The sequence below is a fragment of the Pyrgilauda ruficollis genome, unplaced genomic scaffold (genome assembly GCF_017590135.1).
Source record: "Pyrgilauda ruficollis isolate IOZ18807 unplaced genomic scaffold, ASM1759013v1 scaffold1, whole genome shotgun sequence".
NCBI classification, from domain to species: domain Eukaryota; kingdom Metazoa; phylum Chordata; class Aves; order Passeriformes; family Passeridae; genus Pyrgilauda; species Pyrgilauda ruficollis.
The window spans coordinates 13,893,982-13,911,407 of NW_024508100.1; the positions used below are offsets into that span (position 1 = coordinate 13,893,982).

At 40.1% G+C, this 17,426-nt stretch overlaps 1 protein-coding gene across 2 annotated transcripts in view; it reads left to right on the plus strand.

Moving 5' to 3' along the window:
- The first annotated feature begins 984 nt into the window (after nt 1–984).
- STIM2 (stromal interaction molecule 2) overlaps nt 985–17,426 on the plus strand; it is a 70,298-nt gene continuing 53,856 nt past the window's right edge. For both annotated transcript variants that reach the window (XM_041467029.1, XM_041466940.1), the window contains exon 1: nt 985–1,304. In XM_041467029.1, the coding sequence (XP_041322963.1) occupies nt 1,133–1,304 (172 nt within the window). In that variant the 5' untranslated portion in view covers nt 985–1,132. The remainder of the gene's footprint in view (nt 1,305–17,426) is intronic.

Sequence of the window (17,426 nt, forward strand, 5' to 3'; positions counted from 1 at the left end):
TCTCAAGGTTCTTTCAGCTCCTCTTCTGTTATTTCCTAGGTAATTGCAATAGTTAATAGAAAATGTAATGTTTATATAGCTTTTAGCATCTGTGTTGCACTATTTTCTCACGTACTGTGTATCTAAGATACTAGATTGAATTTGTTCTTTAAAGGCTGTGTTATTCTCGTTAAATGGCTCTAAACGGAATGCTGTAAAGTACCACAGGTTTGGACAGGACAAAGCACAGACTTTACTGCCATTCAGTGGCTTGATGGAAACATCATAAGCAAAAGTGGTGTTTTTTTTGGTCAAGATTTTAAGCACAATGAAATCACGGTTGAATTTTAGTGAAGACTTAGTTTTCCTGGTTTCAGTTGTGTGAGATCAGATTTTAAACTTTTCCTTTTCTCGTTTTGTTGATGTTTTGACAGTGCTGTAGTACACACCGAACCTAAACTTCAGAAAGCTCTCCTCAGGTGTATGCACCGGCGGTGCGACAAGGGCAAGTTTAACAAAGTCCAAGGTTTTTCCCTGTAGCTAAAACATCTTATTTTCACGTTGTGCCTTCCCTGGATCCGGCCCGGCCGGTCTGCGTCTGAGGGGTTCCGGGACACGCCTGGGGGCCCGGGGGAGCCGGCGCTCCGCGGGTCCCGGCACGGGCAGGCGGGGAGCCGGGCGGGCCCCCGAGGGCCGCCGCGGGACGGCTGCTCCCCGCAGCGCCACCTGAGAGCCCCGGCGCCCCGCGATGCAGGCGGCCCGGGCGCGGTACCGGCACCTGCGGCTGCCGCCGGTCCGGTCCTGCCCGATCCTATCCTATCCTGTCCTGTACTGCCCTGCCTAGTCTAGTCTAGTCTAGCCCAGTCCAGTCCAGTCCAGTCCGGTCCGGTCCCGTCCCGGCCAGGTCGCGGTGTCCGGGGAGCGGGACCAGATCCACGCGCCGCTCACCGCCCCCATCCCGGTGACGTCACCGCGCGGTGACGTGTCGCCCGGCGGCGCGGGGGCCGCCGGAAGCGGCGGGAGGCGGCGCGGGGCCGGCGCGCAGCGGGTTGGTGCCGCCGGAGCGGCAGCGGCGCAGCGCGGAGCTCCAGCCCTGCGTTCCTTCCGTCCGTCCTTGTGTTCCTGCCTTCGCTCCGCGGCAGCGGCGGTACCCATGAGCGGGCTCCGAGCGCCCGGCGTGCGGCCGGTGCCGACCTGCCTGCTCCTGCTGGGGCTGCTCCTGCCCGCCGCCGCCGCGGGGTGCGAGCTGGAGGCTGCGGACGGCGGCGGCGGCCGGCGGGGAGGACGGGGAGGCGCGGCCGGCTCTGCGGCGGAGCCGGTGACAGGTAACGGCCCCCGCGCGTCCCGCAGGCGGGCGGGCTGTCGGTGGAGGGGTGGGACGCCGCTCTCCCGGGCGCCTCCGAGCCGCCTCCCGCCGCCGCGGGGCCGGGCGCGGTGCGGCTCTGCAGAGGGCGCCGGGCCGGTCTGCAGAGGGTCCGGCTGCGGCGGCGGCGCTGCGGTACTGCCCGGCGCGGCCCTTCCCGGGAAGGAGCCCGCCGCAGGATGTGTGCAGGATCCTGTTGAATAGCGATATTGTTGAGATCCGGAGCCGCCGCTTCCGCGTCGGCTCCCGCGGTGCCGCCCGTGCGGGTGTCCGGGGCGCCGCCAGCCGCGGCCGAGCGCGCCCGCCCCGGCGCCGCACCCGCGGGGCGGCCTCCGGCGGGGAGCCGGCACACGCAGCTCGCCGGTCCCGCTGTGTCGCTGCACGGCTCCTGCGAAGGCAGAGGCGTCCGTCCCTGCCCCCAGGGGTGTTTAGCTCTCCGGGAAAGGGGAAGGCGTTCCAGCCTTCACTTAATTCTTTAAAGAAAAGTCACATTACCGTACTTAGGGCAATTGGGAATGCCTGCAATTGGAACTAGCGGTTCTACTGAAACATTTAAAATAATCTAATTTCAGCCGGCTTTGATGGCTCTGAATTGCTTATACGCGTTCTGAATCTATCTTTTAATGAACAGGAGGAACTTTATTGCCTTTAGACAGTTCACTTAAGAAAATGGGATTTGTATGTTAGGAAATTCTCGGAAACATTTAGAAGTTTGTCCAGTCTCATAATGTGCTTTTCAAAAAGCTCCGTAATTAAAAGGAAGAACATGGAAGTGGACAAAACGACAAAACCCATATCCCTTCAGAATCAAAGTAGTGTACGTTTCTCAGAGAAAAACTTTTGATGTTGTTTGAAATAGTATTGACACCCTGAAGTGAAAGTGTTGAACTTCAGCTGATGACACATACCGGGTTTCTTCTCAGCCCAACACCTTAAAGACATGAATTTTAATTAGAATTAATGAAACTTCAGCGGTAGTCATGAAATAACTCCAATGCAGAGATGCAAGGCTACGTGATCTAGCGGTCCTGTTTGGGGCCGCGACGTTTCTGCAATGTGAATTGTCCAGTCTGTTGGCTTGCTGTATGAACTAAGGAAGTTGGAACATCCTCAGTCTGTGGAGCTGCAGTTGTACCTCCCAGGGGTGTTGTGGAAGTGCTGTATCAGAACAGCTCTCTCCCTTTTTGTTTTTTGATTGTGATTGATCTGGTTGTAGGTGGTATTAAGTGGTTCTTACTATGAATACTGCTGATGCTGTCTACATTTTCTGCTTAATCAATTTTGATGTGTCAGTCTGTATGGAAAAAAACAAATTTTTTTAATGTTTTATGGACTGTAAAGGTACTGAGATGCCTATCAGCTGTGTTCTCTCCCACTTAGTAGTGACTCTGGTGAAGAAGAAATACAATTATTTGAGAAATCTAACATGCTCTACGTGGATTTATTGTGTTACATGACAATATGGTCTGGAAAATATATATGCTTAAAAGCCATGTTACAAACAGTTTTACATTTTAGGAGGTTTCAGCATAGTTCTGTGTTCATCCACTTAATAAACACCTTTCAATTTGTCGTGGAGGTTGTTTGCCTATCTAACTAACTCCCAAATAGTTACTTTCCCAAGTTACTTTTTGCAAAGGTGGAAGAACTCTTGAGCGTTTGGAAAAAGACAGATTACTTTTTCAGGGGATGATTTTAGTTATATTATCTATCTTTTTCTTAAAAGGTGAAAGTTGCAGATGTGCTGCTGAGTTAGGAAAGAATGCCAGCACTCGTCTGGTGAACAACAGAATCAAGTTTAATTCACTAATTTTCACTTGTTTGAGAAGTACAATCCAAAAGATAAAAAGCTGCTAAACATAAAATGCTGCACTAGGAAGAGGCTATGGGATGCTCAGATGGAGATGTTTGGGAAACAGAGCTTAGGAAATAATTCAGGACTACTAGTCACAAATTGATCCGAATGGCTGGCAAAAGATGCCATCCTTGGATATGTTGATTGAGTTTAAAGTACAGAAGGCTTTTTTTTTTCTTTTTTTTTCCTTTTTGATTGCACTTTTGTGTCTAGTTTTGAGTATTAAATCGTGTGGCTTGAGAGGTTCAGAACCTATGAATTAATTTTTTAAATTTTATTAAAGTATTGCATTATTTTGATGTGGTGGAAAAGGCTGTGGAATGGGTATGTAAGAAATGGTTCATGGAAGCACTGGGAGTTTTTTAAAGCTTTTTTTCTGTGTGTTTTTTTTTTTTTTTTTTTCCTGTGGTTGTGATGTAAGTTAAGAGGAAGTAAATTTCAGTGGGTGTGATTTATTAAATATAGGCTGGTTTTTACCTATAACAGTCAAATTGCGTAGATTGTTAAGCAGGTTCCCACTATCAGAGGTTTTTATTGGCTTAGAGAAGAAGCTGGCAAAGATAATCTAGATGTTTGACAGAAAAGGGATGTGTGTTGAGTTTTAGGACTAGGTGAGAGCCTGTGATTCTATTTTTGCCATATTTTATCAGATATTCAGGTATTTACTTAAATGAGTATATAGACTATCATTACTGTTGTCTTTCCTGTGTGTGTGTGCCTTTTTAACAGTATTTTTAAATGACAGCTGAGTATGTAATGTGACACTGTGCTTGAAGGTATTTAGTCATGATTATGAAAATTGGACCAACAGAACTGTGTCTCGCTTGGAGAGAACACCATGAGGCTGTTTGCTATTCACTCCAGCTCTGCTTGTTCACTGCTTAATTTTGTAGAAGGTTTTAAGGAACCTTCTGTGCTAAGCTTGAAAATAGCACTGGGTTTCCACATTCACCAATTTTAAGTTGCTTTGTAATTCTGGATAATTCTGGATTCTTTTCATGTTTAAATTTAATCCATGATCATGGATTGACTTGGCTGCCTTTGGGTGGGACAGAGAACCTGCACCTGTATTTGGTTAATAAATTTCTCTCTAATTATGTCTTAAAATATTTGAGACCAGTTTTAACTACAGCACTGCATTGAAGGAACAATAGGCAACATAATGTAACCTTTTTTAAAAGTAATTAAAAGATTTTTCTTTTAATTACATTTCTATTCTGGAACTTAGCCATCATATTAACACTCTGAGCTCTTCAAATTAATCAGACTTTGGCATTTGAGAAGTGAAGGTTTCTGGAAAATTTGTTTTTAGCTGCGACTCTACAGTTGTCTTTAGTTGTTCTAATGTGGGTGGCTGTTTAAGTGGGGCTTTTTTCTCTGGATTGACCCCAGCTGGTCATGCAGGCAATATTGTTACCAGAAGAGAGCTAGTAGGAGTAGGCATGCTGATCTCACTACGGGAAACCCACCAGGAGGGAAGGAGTTTTATGCTGCCTTTCTGCTCTGTACTGCCTGACTTGCCCAATGTTGTGATGAGCACTGTCTGTTCTTTGGCTTGCAGGGATGTGACAAGAACCAAAGGCAACAGGAAAAACTATGAATTTCTTATCAGAAATCTTCCCTGACTTACTTTAAGCCTAGCACCAGTGCAAAGAAGAGGGAGGACCAACCAACCATGGTGTCAGGAGAGGGGAACAAGGATGGTCTGCTTCCTGTGATGGCACCTAGTGATAGTCTGAACAGAGCTGTTAATAGAATTTTATCACTAAGGTGACTGTGAAACTGCATCAGTGACCTTTTTGGGGCTTGAATAATGCATTTGGAATTTGGTGGTTGTGTGTGAGAGTTCATTGTATGGTGAGCTAATACAAAGAGGATGGTGAATTTGGGCACATAGCAAAATGCTTTTGCATGACTAGTTTGGCATGCACTTGTCTAAAAAGTTTGTGAGCTATGAGATTTCCCTTGCTTTCTTAGTAAACTGCTAGTAGATTTCTCTAGTGATGGAGACTCAGAATTACAGGTTTGTGTTTTTTTTGTTTGTTTTTTGCAATTCTATTTCTTTTGTTTGTCTCTAGAAAAGCTCCTTGTAATCTGGTTTTACTATTTCTGGTGGGAGGACCGAAATTTCAAGTCCTGTCTCCTCTAAAGGGTGTTGACTTCAAGCTGTCATTTACTTTTTGATAGCATCTCAATGCAGTCATCTGTCTTTGAAAGAGAATGAGTTTCTCAGTAAAATTAAATTTTTAATTTCTTAGCATGTTTATTTATTTTTAGTGATGAAGAATAGAAGAAATTCAGGAGAGATCTGTGCTTTGATAGCTCATTCAGCAGTTGCATAACTATGAGATACAGTTAAAAAAGCTGTGAATGGCTGGATTTGTAGACAGTTTTGAAACAAATATTAAAAAAACAATTAACCAGGAAAAATCCTGGCCTTTATGTAGCTTAGTGGCATTGTACTCCCACTCAGAGATAAGACAGCAAGCACTTGTAACTTCCTTTGTTCTTAGCTGAGTTTTTTTGCCTTGCAGCCTTCCAGTGTTTTGATTGTAACTCTTTAGTGCTTCTGCCAGTGTGTTCTGCACCTTCTGGTGTCCTGTGAGGTTTTTTCTTCACCTCTTCTGAGGATTCAGTCTTAGTGTTTTGATTTAGACAGCTTATTTAGCTGTTTTTTTTCCCTTGTGTTAGAGTAGTAGTATGTAGCAGACCCTTTTTTTATACCCCCAGTGTTGCTCCCTGAAATGCTGGAGCTCTGTCATCTCTCCATCAGCAGGTTTTTGTGTTGCCCTTTCAGCTATAAGCTTTCTGAAGACAGATCTGCTTTTCTGAGGACCTCCTACCCGATTCTGCAAAGCTGAGCCCACGCAACTTGGGCATGACTCATTTTCTTCTACCTAACTCCAGGGATGCTGATCTGTCATAACTAGGTTGGGCTGCCATATATTTGTCAAAAGAGGACTGTGCCCAGGGACAGGAGCTGTTGATCTTGATAAGATTTCCTATGATGATACTGCTGCTATGAAAATCACCTAAAAATGCTGATGTTTTTTAGCATTTGTATGAAGTAAGCAGATTGATAGCCTTCTAATTGATTTTTAGGTTGTGTTCTCTAACTTGTACATCTTTACATCTTTTTTGTGTTTAGTGTTCATTCTCAATCAATATTTAGGAAGAGGAACGCATAGCAAAGAGCTGTGATGTGGGAAAGCTAAGAAAATTACTAGTATTTTTTTTAATTAAAAAAATTAATTAGTGCATGGTCACAGACTTTTTGAAAGTCAAAAGTTTATTATTTTACATAAGTGTTGACTAATTTACTGCAGAAATCCTGATGTATGAGAAGACTTCATTGGGATTAGTTTGTTACATCCTGTCTGTGAAACTGGCTTCTTAAAATACAGAAACTTGAGATGCTTATCTTGACCAGGGAATGTGTAAAAAATAAATAACCACAATGTTTGTTGTCTTAAAATAAGCATATACACATTTTTAGAAACTGAGGTGAGTTTCAAGTTATTACATAAGTTAGTGTTATTCTGCCTTTGGTTACTACTAAGTATTGCCAGTTACTATGGAAACTGCATATCTGAAAGAGGAGGGGTGAATAAAATTATAATGTGTTGTTAAAATTTAGAACCAGCACAAACAGAATGTGATGATTGTCAGAAAGTTTGCCCTTGCTCACTTGATTTCTCTGAGCAATTCAAACCTAACTGAAGAGAGTATATTTATACCTTTCCTCCCCTGCCCCTTTCTTCTGGATCTTGCTCATTTTCCTTCAAATCCGAAAAATCCGTGGCATTTTCCAGAGATCTGGTAGAGGCAGGTGTCTTTAAATCTGTATAATGAGATGTAGAATTTTAACTAAAATTCTTCTTGGAAATTGAAGATAATGTGCTTGTCAGTACAATTAAGAATTAAGAGCTCACAGCACTCAGAACTGTTGACGCATTTGTTTCAACAGAATTCAGAATAAGAGGTAAGAGCCACTGACCTTTTTGATCTCATTCCTGTGGTGCCTAGCCAAGATTTTTAAGTATATCAGGAGATTTTCTCTCTGTGCAGGCAGTGTTATGTTACTGCAGGTGAATCCCTGTTCAGTGATTCCTAGATGTTGAGGTGGGAAGGGAACCATCTCTGAGTTACTGCAGCTTGTATTGCAAACCACAAGCAGCACCACAGAAACATGTGTAAATTGGAATTGTTGTTGAGGCTACTTGGATTGTGTTAATCTTGACTTCTGCAGTAGCTCAGAATTTATAGGAATGCAAAGATAGCTTTGATCCTTTTCCTCTAGGCAACAGTTTCTCAGTTTCTGTTTCCTGCCTTTTCTTATGCATCATGAATCATTTAAAAACTGTCAGCAGCCCAGCCCTCTGGTGCTGTCTCCAGCTAAAATTTTAATACCTGATTTTTTTTCTGTGTGTGTGTGTACTGTGTTTCCGTAGTTAGTGTTCACTTGTAAGAAATTGTCATATGCTCAGCTTCTAGAACTGAGATGAGTAGTTTACTAAAAACAGTAGTTTACCTTAACCTATTTAAAGCTGTGTTTAAAAGCAAACAAACCTTGTCATAGAGTATTAATTTAATCAAGGTTTTCTTGAATAAAAATTTGCTTAAGATGCTTTGTTTTCTAGGTTCTGTGTACTTTCTACTTGAAAAGGGAGACTTTGTGAAAGTGTGGTCTGAATGCTCCTTCTCACTTCTAGTTTAGAATAAAGGAAGGGGTTAATTTTATGCAATTATTAAACAAGTGTTACAGAGATAAAGGAACAATTTTTCTCAGTTCCATCAAGTGGCTCTGTGAACTGGATTACTTAAATTCAGTTTCCTGCAAGTTAAATATGTTATTTAGAAAAGGAGTTTTTACACAAATGTTATTTTATTTTTAATAGTAAATAACTCCTTGTGGCTCCCCTGGATATTTGTCAAGAATATCTCCTGAATGGTGGTTTTTTTTTTTTTTTTTTTTTTTTAAATTGATTTTTAAAATTTTTTTATTTTGTTTTTGTTTTCATTTGTTTTGTTTGTTTGTTTTTTTGTAAATATATCTAGCCTTTGACAAATGAGTGAATGGCTCAATAAGTGATTATTTTTAAGATATACTTAATTTTCTTGTAGAAGTATGTTCAGTGAGCTTTGGTGGGGAATTACAAGCTTCAGCTAATAACTTTTGTCAGTCTGAATTTTTTTTTTCGTCCCAGCCACAGGCTTTACTTGAAATGCATTCCACCCTCCTGCCCACACTAGATGCCTTAAGTAGATGGGTCTTCTGTTTTTATGCCTAAATCTAAAGCATATAAAAAGAATGTTGTTTCTCTCTAGTAGTCTGAAATGACAAGCTTGATTAGGTTTTCCACATCTTGAAGTGTTACACAGTATTTTCATCTGAAGAACAACAAACAAGAAATACTATACTGTTAACAAATAAAAATATACAAATCAGGTGTTCCGTGATGATTTTTAAACAGATATGAAAGGTAGTTGTTCTGAGCAGGAGTCTCCCTTCTACCATAGTTTTAATTCTGTATTGCTACATATAGAAGGTTGCAAGGTAACTTCTTGCTGTAACATCGTATGTCTGTGTGAAAATACTGTTGGCTTCAGTTGTTTTCATTGCTTGAAATATAAAAAAATCGTTTTGAAGTGAAAATGAAATTGCTTTTTTTAGTGCCAAGTACTTTCTACTGTCTTGCTAAATATGAAATTTAGATTATATAATATCATATAGTTCCAAAATTTATATTGTTAAGTGTCAGGAAGGGAAAATATATCCTTTCTTACTGGTGGATTTTACTTGCAAATGAAATGTATAGAGACAGTTCTGTCTTTCCCAGAGTATATTTTTAATTTTTATTTGAAAAACTTAACTTTGCCAGTATTTTTATGGAACTGGCTGCCTCAGTCTCTTGTTCATACCTGGTTCATGTTCCCTGAATATATTTACTGAAACTATCCGTGCTGTAGAAGGTATTCTAGTTACTTTGGAAGCAGCACACGAATATGTCAGTCTAGAATACAGATAAGAGCCACTGAAAAGGATTCCATTGACTTCAGTGTCTGAGTCTGTATTATGTATTCACTGGGATTTCATGCCAGGACTGCATTTAAAGTAAAGTAATGTTTTGGTCTTGTGAAGCTCCACTGCCGGTAACTGTTTTACAGTGGCAGTGTGGCAGGCAGGGGCTGGGGACCTGTAGCTCTGCAGCTTTAGAGGATGTTCGCCTTGTGACTCTTTCTGCAGGAAGGGCTGCTCCTCCTTTGTGCTTGTTGCTTTCTGTCCCGCCCTGCCTATTTTGTGTGTTCTGGCTGCTTCACATTCTGTGTCTGGAGGTGGTCTGCTTGGGGGAATTGATTGAGCTGAAAGCTGAGGTTTTTCATCAGGATCAGGTCTTTGCTTCAGTTCACTGCACAGCTGCACAACAGTATCTTGTGAGGAGATAAAAGTGTTGGGGGGAAATGATAATTAACCATTTTAGTGGAAGCCTACACATGCCAAGTAAATAGCAATTGAGAAAGGTGGGTAAGGGAGACTTAGCTTACAAAAAGCAACACTTTACCCTGATGTTACCAACTGTGAATCTGAAAAATTACATTCAAAATTGATAAGGAAGTACTTTGGCTATCTGTAACACTTGGAGAGGCTTCTAGATTAGCAGCAGAGCCATCATTTTAGTAGGGCTTCTGAAAGAGATTAGTTATTGTAGATGATAGTAACTTAGCTTGCAGAAAAATGGGTGGTTTGGAATGAAACTTTTGTTTTGGCAGTTAATTTGTTTTTGCTTATTGATTTATTGTAAGAGAGTTTATATCTCAAAATTAAAATTGCTTGCCAGGAATAATTATTTACTTCTATTAAGTGAGACTGATGAAATGTGATTTTATTAATACAGGATAATAAGAACATGTCGTATTCTGATTTGGCTGTAGATGTTTGAAAGGTAAAAAACTCCACCTATCTGTACTCTAAATGCATCCAATTGACTACTTTAAATACTGTTATAAAAGAATCCAAGTAAAACTAGTTTGTTTTGTTTATTAAGTAAACATCCTAAGAAACTATGCATCTGTGATGTGTTACTCTTTTGTCTCCAACTCGGAAGCTTGTTTTATGTTGCCTCATGTCTGTTTATAGTATCCCATGAACAGTAGTCAAGGCTCTAATTTCTCTTGATGTTGAGGAGTGGTAAGACTTCCTTATTCCAGCAGTGGAAGCTCTGTGTGCAGCCTGCTCTGTGATCAGGTTTGCAGAAATCACTATTTTCTTAAAAAACAGTGGTGAACAATTACAGGTACCAGGTTGTCCTACTGTAAAGAAAAAGGATGCAGCTTCTCAGTACCAGATGGTTACAAATGGAGCATCAGAAATTACTGGAAGTTAGATTGAGTCCCAGTTCATCATCCCACTACACACCTAAGCTGCTGTTGCTTGCACAGGTCTCTGAAAGTGTTTCATGATGCTGTGTGACAGAGTGATGAGATGGTAGTGTTGACATGCAAAAGAGTGGTGCAGGGAGAGAAAGGAGAAGAAGCTTACTTTAATGAGTGCTTTTGTACCATTAAGTGCATTCTTAGAGTTGATTTAACTGATTAAATGTATCTCTGATTAGCTGTTATATTTGAGATTTTTGGAAGTAGTTGTGGGTTTTTCTTTGGAAAAAGCCTGGGTGTTGGTCAGGAAGAAATATTATGAATTATAAATACAGAGAAATAGAGTACTAATCATTGTCTCTTGAAAGCATATGTAAAACTAGAAAATGTACAGAAACACACCGAATATTCTGGGTTAGAAGGGATCTGGAGGGATCATCGAGTCTTGCCCCTAAATAAATGACCCACACTGTGACTGAACCCACAACCTTGCTGTTACTAGAGCCATGCTCTAACCAACTGAGCTAAGATACTTGAATCAAGCTTGCCAGTGCTTTTATATACATTTTTTTTGTGTAAGATAAGCTAGTAGGGCTCCTTGGTGTTAAAAGACCTGCCCTGTGGCTGTAGTTCTTCAGAAGCTAAAGACACCTGCAATTTAGGCCTTCAGCATGTCTTCTTCCTCATGCTGAGCAATTTAATTGTTGGGTTAATTTTTTCTGGAATAATATACTGCAATTAGCTAAGCAAAGGTTGAATGAACACTGGGCTGGAAGCAAGGAAGGCCAAGAAGGTGGAGGGAGGGATGGAAAAGCACTGTGATGGCCAAATGGGTTTCGAGTCTTAGGAGGGAGGTAGCAAGGGTGTGGTAGGCCTTTTTGAAATAATAAGTAGATAAAGCAGGCAACTGTAAGAAAACAGGTACTTATTTTCATGCTGTGAGACCTGGAGGCATTAATTGTAAAATCAGCAGAATGTTTGAAAATAGATATATCTCTGCCCTGCTTCCCAGTTTCCAGGGTGAAGTGGGAGAACATGTTTGCATGAACAGGTACAGTTGAGCTAGAAATGCCATTACAGTGGACTGTTTTGTAAAAGAAAAATGTGCTGTTTCAGGGAAAAATTGCTGTTGCCATCACTCTTTGTACTGCACCATTTGCTGCTAGATAGTCCTTGGCAAGATTGAGTTGGGTGGGCACCTTGCACTAAGGGTGGCGATTTCATATGTTTTTGCTAATCTTCTGTGAAACTACAGGTATGATTGTGTTTTTTGAGACAAAACAATTTGACACTATAGTTGCCATTTCCATTAGCATTTCATTTTTCTTTTTGTGCAAATGTTTAAAGTGATTGCTGAAGTAGAAAGAATAAGGGTAGAGTACTTAAAGGAGAATGTCATAATGTTGCAGTAAGCTGCATCTTAATTTATGTGCTTAGCTTTTGGGAGGTATAACTAATTTCGTGTTTCCAGTTTGAGGGCTAGCAAAGTTTTTGCTGTCATTGACTGACTTTTAAAACTGATTTTATTGAACTTTGTTTCTGCTGTTGATTTGTATTGGTTTGCAGTCTCCTAACACTGAAATTTCTTTCCTGCCAGAAGTTAGCAAAATTACAATGACTTTTTTGGTTTTGATTTTCTTACTTAGTTCATACTTAGTTTTCTGTACCCAAAAGGCTGTCAGCAGCACGTTAACATTCATATAAAAGCCAAAGAACAAGACAGCAATGCCTTGTTGCCCAAATTATTGGTTTTATTCTTTAAAAATGGATGTAATAGTTGATTGTTCATTTGAATAGATGTTCTTTACGCTTTAGTAGAAATGTCTTAAGAAGTGCTTCTGATAATTTGTTGTTTGGTACTGTATTTTTGCGGTCTGTGATGTGTTTGAGAAGACTTTAGGCAGAGAATAAGCATACCAACTGCATATACAGAGTTTTCAGAATACAGTAACAGTGTAACTGCTTAAAGATTAGAAAATGTGGCTTGCTCTCTGTCTTTGGTCTTTTACTTTCAGATCTGGCCGTGCGTGGATATTTTAGGCAGCTGTAGGGTTTTAGGTGATAGTGATGATTTTGCAGGTTGATCAACTAGTTTTTGAAGATCATTCCTCGAAATTGCTTTAGAAAATGCGCATTGCTCTGTAGTTACTACCAGGCCACTCTTATTTGTAGGATGCTGAAGGAATGTAACTAACTTCTCAGACTTTGTGGCCTCTCGTATCTTTCTATTCTGTCCTCCACCTGCCCTGCCCCCAAAGGTTTATAAAGATTATTGGAATGAGAATAATTGTTTCACTGCTTCTTGTATGATTGTGGATACTTGAAGTGAAACTATCTGGTCTTGTGTTCTGCTCTGGAAACTGACTGTAGAAATGTTTCATGAATGTGTCTAATTCAGCTTGCCGTCTTCAAAATTTTGTTGGTGTTTTTTTAAAATGAAAGTGGAAGTGAAACACTCTGCTGGTTACAAGGACTTATTGCACATAAAAATTAAGGGAAATATGATGTTTAAAGGAGTGAAAATTGTGTTTTCTTTTCCAGGTCTGTGCTGTAGTTTGAATGATCATAAAGGACAAGCTTAATTCTCCTAAGTTAATTGGGAGTGTAGTGAGAGACTGGCTAGAAGCTGGAAAGGAGCATGTATTGAACTATCAAGACAGACCTTGGCAAGTTTTGCATTCAGAATTTTGAGGAAGACTGACTTAAATATGAAATTCTTTGTTGCTTTTTGCACACAGATGAGTATTGGAAAAATGAGTGCTAAACCACTCAGGAAAACAACATCTTATGTCTTAGGATCAGCTCAGAGGCTGCCATGTATACTACTGCTTGAGTATTTCAAAGCTCCTTTTGTTTGGCTAGGTAGTGAATTTGACCTCAGCACCTGACTACAGAACAGTCTGTATTGTGTGGAGCTAAAGCATATAAGGAATTTCCCTGAAGCATTCTGCTTAACCCCAGGTTGTTTGATACCTAGTGGAGGGGATAGTTCTGAGTCTTTTCTTAGTGTTAGTATGTGAGCTAGGTGTAAGTTAAGAGACGTAGTAAAAGGTGAATTATGACTTGACACATTCATGCTGGTGTCACGTCCAGGTGCCAGCACCAATAATGAAGTTCTCAATGTATTGCAGTGCTAGGGCAAGGTAAATGCTGTTCTTATCCTGTGCATCTCACCCAAGAGTTTTAAGTAGCCTGTAATATTTGCATGAATAATGAGCCATTGTCTTTGACATGTTCACCTATTTTATGAAGTAGCCTCAACTGATAGTCTTGGATATCTTTAGTTTGTTTGTGAAATAGGCAAAAATCCCTTGATTTCACAGATCGTACTTTTCTGTTAGCAATTTAAATGGCTATGAGGTTTAGTTGTAATAAAAGTAACTTCAATATTTCATCCCTAACTTAGAAGATTTTAAAGACAATAGGTATACCTAAATATCTGAATATGGGTTAAATACTTCTATCAGAAATGATATTTTATTTTTGTTAAGGTGTCACTCTCCGAAGGATGGCTTTCAGGTATCCTCCAGTTCTCTCTTGGTTGTTGTTCCTTTCAGAGGAAATAGGGAAATAATGATTTGCATTTGGCAGGGCGGGCAGAAAGCTTTGTTTTTGCAAAGCTGGGTGAAGCATTTGCGGTGGTTACTGGTGGGGTGCAGGGTGCAGAGCAGAGGAGAGCAGCCAGACCAGCAGCAGCTGTTGCTTCTCACACTGGAAATACCCAGCAGTGAGCCTGCTTCCTTCTTGGCTTTTCTGAATGGCTGTTGCTCATGCCAAGGCTATTGTTGTTACTCTGGGCTTTTAGAGTGCAGCATCATTTGGGAGCTTGGTGTTTCATACCATGCAAACTTCAAGATGTGGTTGGAAAAGCATATTTGTGTAGCATTTACTATGCAGTTTCCTGCTTCACCTAGTCATACTATTTTAATTTGTTGTTTAACATTGTTGAGTTTGTAGGGCCCAGAGGTGTTGAAGTGCATACCCACGGTGTTACTGACCAGAATCTTCAGGGACGGGATTCATTTCAGGTCTTTTGAGGTGTCAGCATCTGGGCTCCTTCTAGAATAGACTAAAATTGCTTTGTTGTGAGATAGGAATTGCTGTTTGGACATATGGACCTTGCCACTAAGTCTGCTCACTGTGTCAGATTTCTATTGAGAATGAAGATGACACTTAGTTCAGATACAGGGGAAAAATTGCTCACCTAGCTTTACATGAGAACTGTTCTAAAAGGGATTTTTGCCATATTTGTTTAACGTCTTTAAGTTTTTTGAATGCTACAAAATGAATAATTAGTTTGATATTTATGTTTGCAATGCTTACTAAGTGCACTTAAGTTTTGTTTCCTCTGTTATTTAGTTTGAAAATGTTGCAGGATAAGGTTTCAGCCAATCAGTAATACTACCAAGATGCTATAGTTAATATGTTACTCAGGGAAAGGGAAGTCGTGTTAACTCCTTCTCCTCATCTTTCATAGCCTTGTTAGCAATAATTTATTACTTTCAGGAGGTTTGGGACTTCCTAGTAGGTGGTTTATTTACTAGACAAGATCAATGCTTGAATTCACTTCAGCTTTTGAACTGTTTTACAAACTTCATCTGAGTTGCAGTATAACAGAATTCTTTAGAATGTAAAGTTTCCTAAAATATTTGCTAAATTGTTTTTAAAATGTCTTATCTTTGGCATGTGTCTTGCCTTGCCTTCTTCACCCCAACAAATCCTGTACGTGTTTTATATGTTCTGATTGTGTACCTCAAGCACCCTTAACAGGCCTTCTCAACTCATTTGGTTTACCACTTATGTTTTGCTCCAAGCTAAGAATGGAACAGGAATACTGAAAAGGTAGAGACAGCAATTCTCTAATGGTAAACTTTTGATGTAGAAATTGTGTAGGTCTTGTAAAATGCTGGATGGAAGAGTACATAACTGAAAATGCCACGTAGATTCCAGAAAGAATTTCACTGCTTTACTAGATCTTTTCTGGGGGAGCCATATAAGATGCACAGCTGGTTTTAGAACCTTCTGCCTGCGTTCGTAAAGAGTGTCAGAAGTAAAGAGTAGACTGCCATCTGCCAATGTGGTTCTGAAACTCTTAGCAGATAAGATTGAAGCAGAGCTATGGAAAAAAGAAAGAACAGTTCCACCTCTGCATTCAATGCATCAGGGTGCTTAAAGTTACACTTTGTACTTCACAGCAGAATGTTGTGCTAAATTAGAAATTGTGATATGCTCGCCCACAATTGTTCAGTATGGTGCAGCTGTGATTGGTTTAGTCACAGGCAGAGTGCTGGGCTGCCTCCTCTGCCTTTGAAGCTACCACAGTCCTGGAGTTGCTCTGAGTGGCTTATTAGTGTTCATTTTTTTTTTTTTTTTGCAGTCAGAAGGATGAGAGTTGTGGGCATTGCCTTTTTTTCTGGTGGCATAGACTTGTCTTTGAAGGATATCAGAGAAACAGAGAAAACCCAGAGTCTTCATGAATTTTTGGTAACATAATTTACACCTTGTTAGGAGGCTACAGTTGTCCTGTGTTTGAGGATCTTCTAGAAGTTGTTGGGAATATCTCACAGCATTCTCCTGAGTGGCTGTTCATTTTTTTGGACTAACGTTGGAATCTGCAAGAACTCTTGCCTGTTATCTCTGATTAACGCAAGTTGTAATAGTTGAACATTTATTCCTAAGTTCTGCACTGTAATTCTGAGCACAACAAATGTGTTTCATGTAATTAGGGCTTCTAGAAATCTTCTGAGCAGCCCTTTATATGCAAATCTTTTAATAACTAAATATTTTTAGAAGTAATGATTTTTCTAGTATAGAATTACTTACTTTGTAATGTAATTTTAAAAACATGTTTTTGTTTGGGAAAAACTCTGGCTTTGGATGCCTATCTAACATTACCTTCACTTTTGGGCTTTTCGTCAGGTGAATGTCCAATGGAACTTGCCAAGCAATGGGTTAAAAAAATTTTCTGTGCAGATTTTCCTTTTATATGTTTATAAAGTAGTTTGGTTCAGATAGAGGAGAAATGATGTGGGGTGAGTACTTCAGAAATATCTTCTTAATGAATATGATGCACAGCCATTTAGATTAGTTAAGGCTGTATTATTGTCTGAATTTATTTTAACTTTTTGTGATTTTTGCCCAATTATTGAATGTCTGTATCACTGAATATATGCAAAATGACTGCTTTATGCAATGTGACAGTGTTAATATCCCTGAACTGGGACTTTGCTGGTGTATAGTGATGCTGGTAAATAACTGAATGTTCCATGGATATGAAATATTCCATAATTAAAAGTAGCATAGTCAACTTTCAGCAAAAGGTACATCAAAGTTTTAACTCTTCCATTCTGTGCATGCACCTGCTTGCTGCAGATGTGATGTCCCAACCAGATTGTGGAAAGAAGAGAGTAACTAAGGAGAGGTTGCCAGCCTGGCCTAATGAATGTTCAACAGGAGACAGAGACTGACTGAACACGGGTAGAGCAACTAAGTAAAAGTTACCAGTGGAATAAAGTGTGGATTGGGAAAAGCTCTGTCACAGGAGGGGTAGCAAAGATTGTCCATGCTGTTCCATTGTAAAATTTTTTGAGTTATTTTTGCATTTGTTTAGGAAAAAAAAACCCCTGGCCATTAATGGCATACTATCCTAAAGACATACATGTGACAGATTTGTTTTGTGTAGGGTTAAAGGGTTGACTATGCAGTTGCCAGCAGTAAACAAGTCAGGCAGCTGTGAAATGTTGCTTTGGATTGTTCCTTGTCTCCCATTCTTTTGGTGTATTTGTTCATGTAAGTAAATAATACTTTTTAGCTGTATAAATTTTATAACTGTAGAATAAACAATTATAAAGCAGA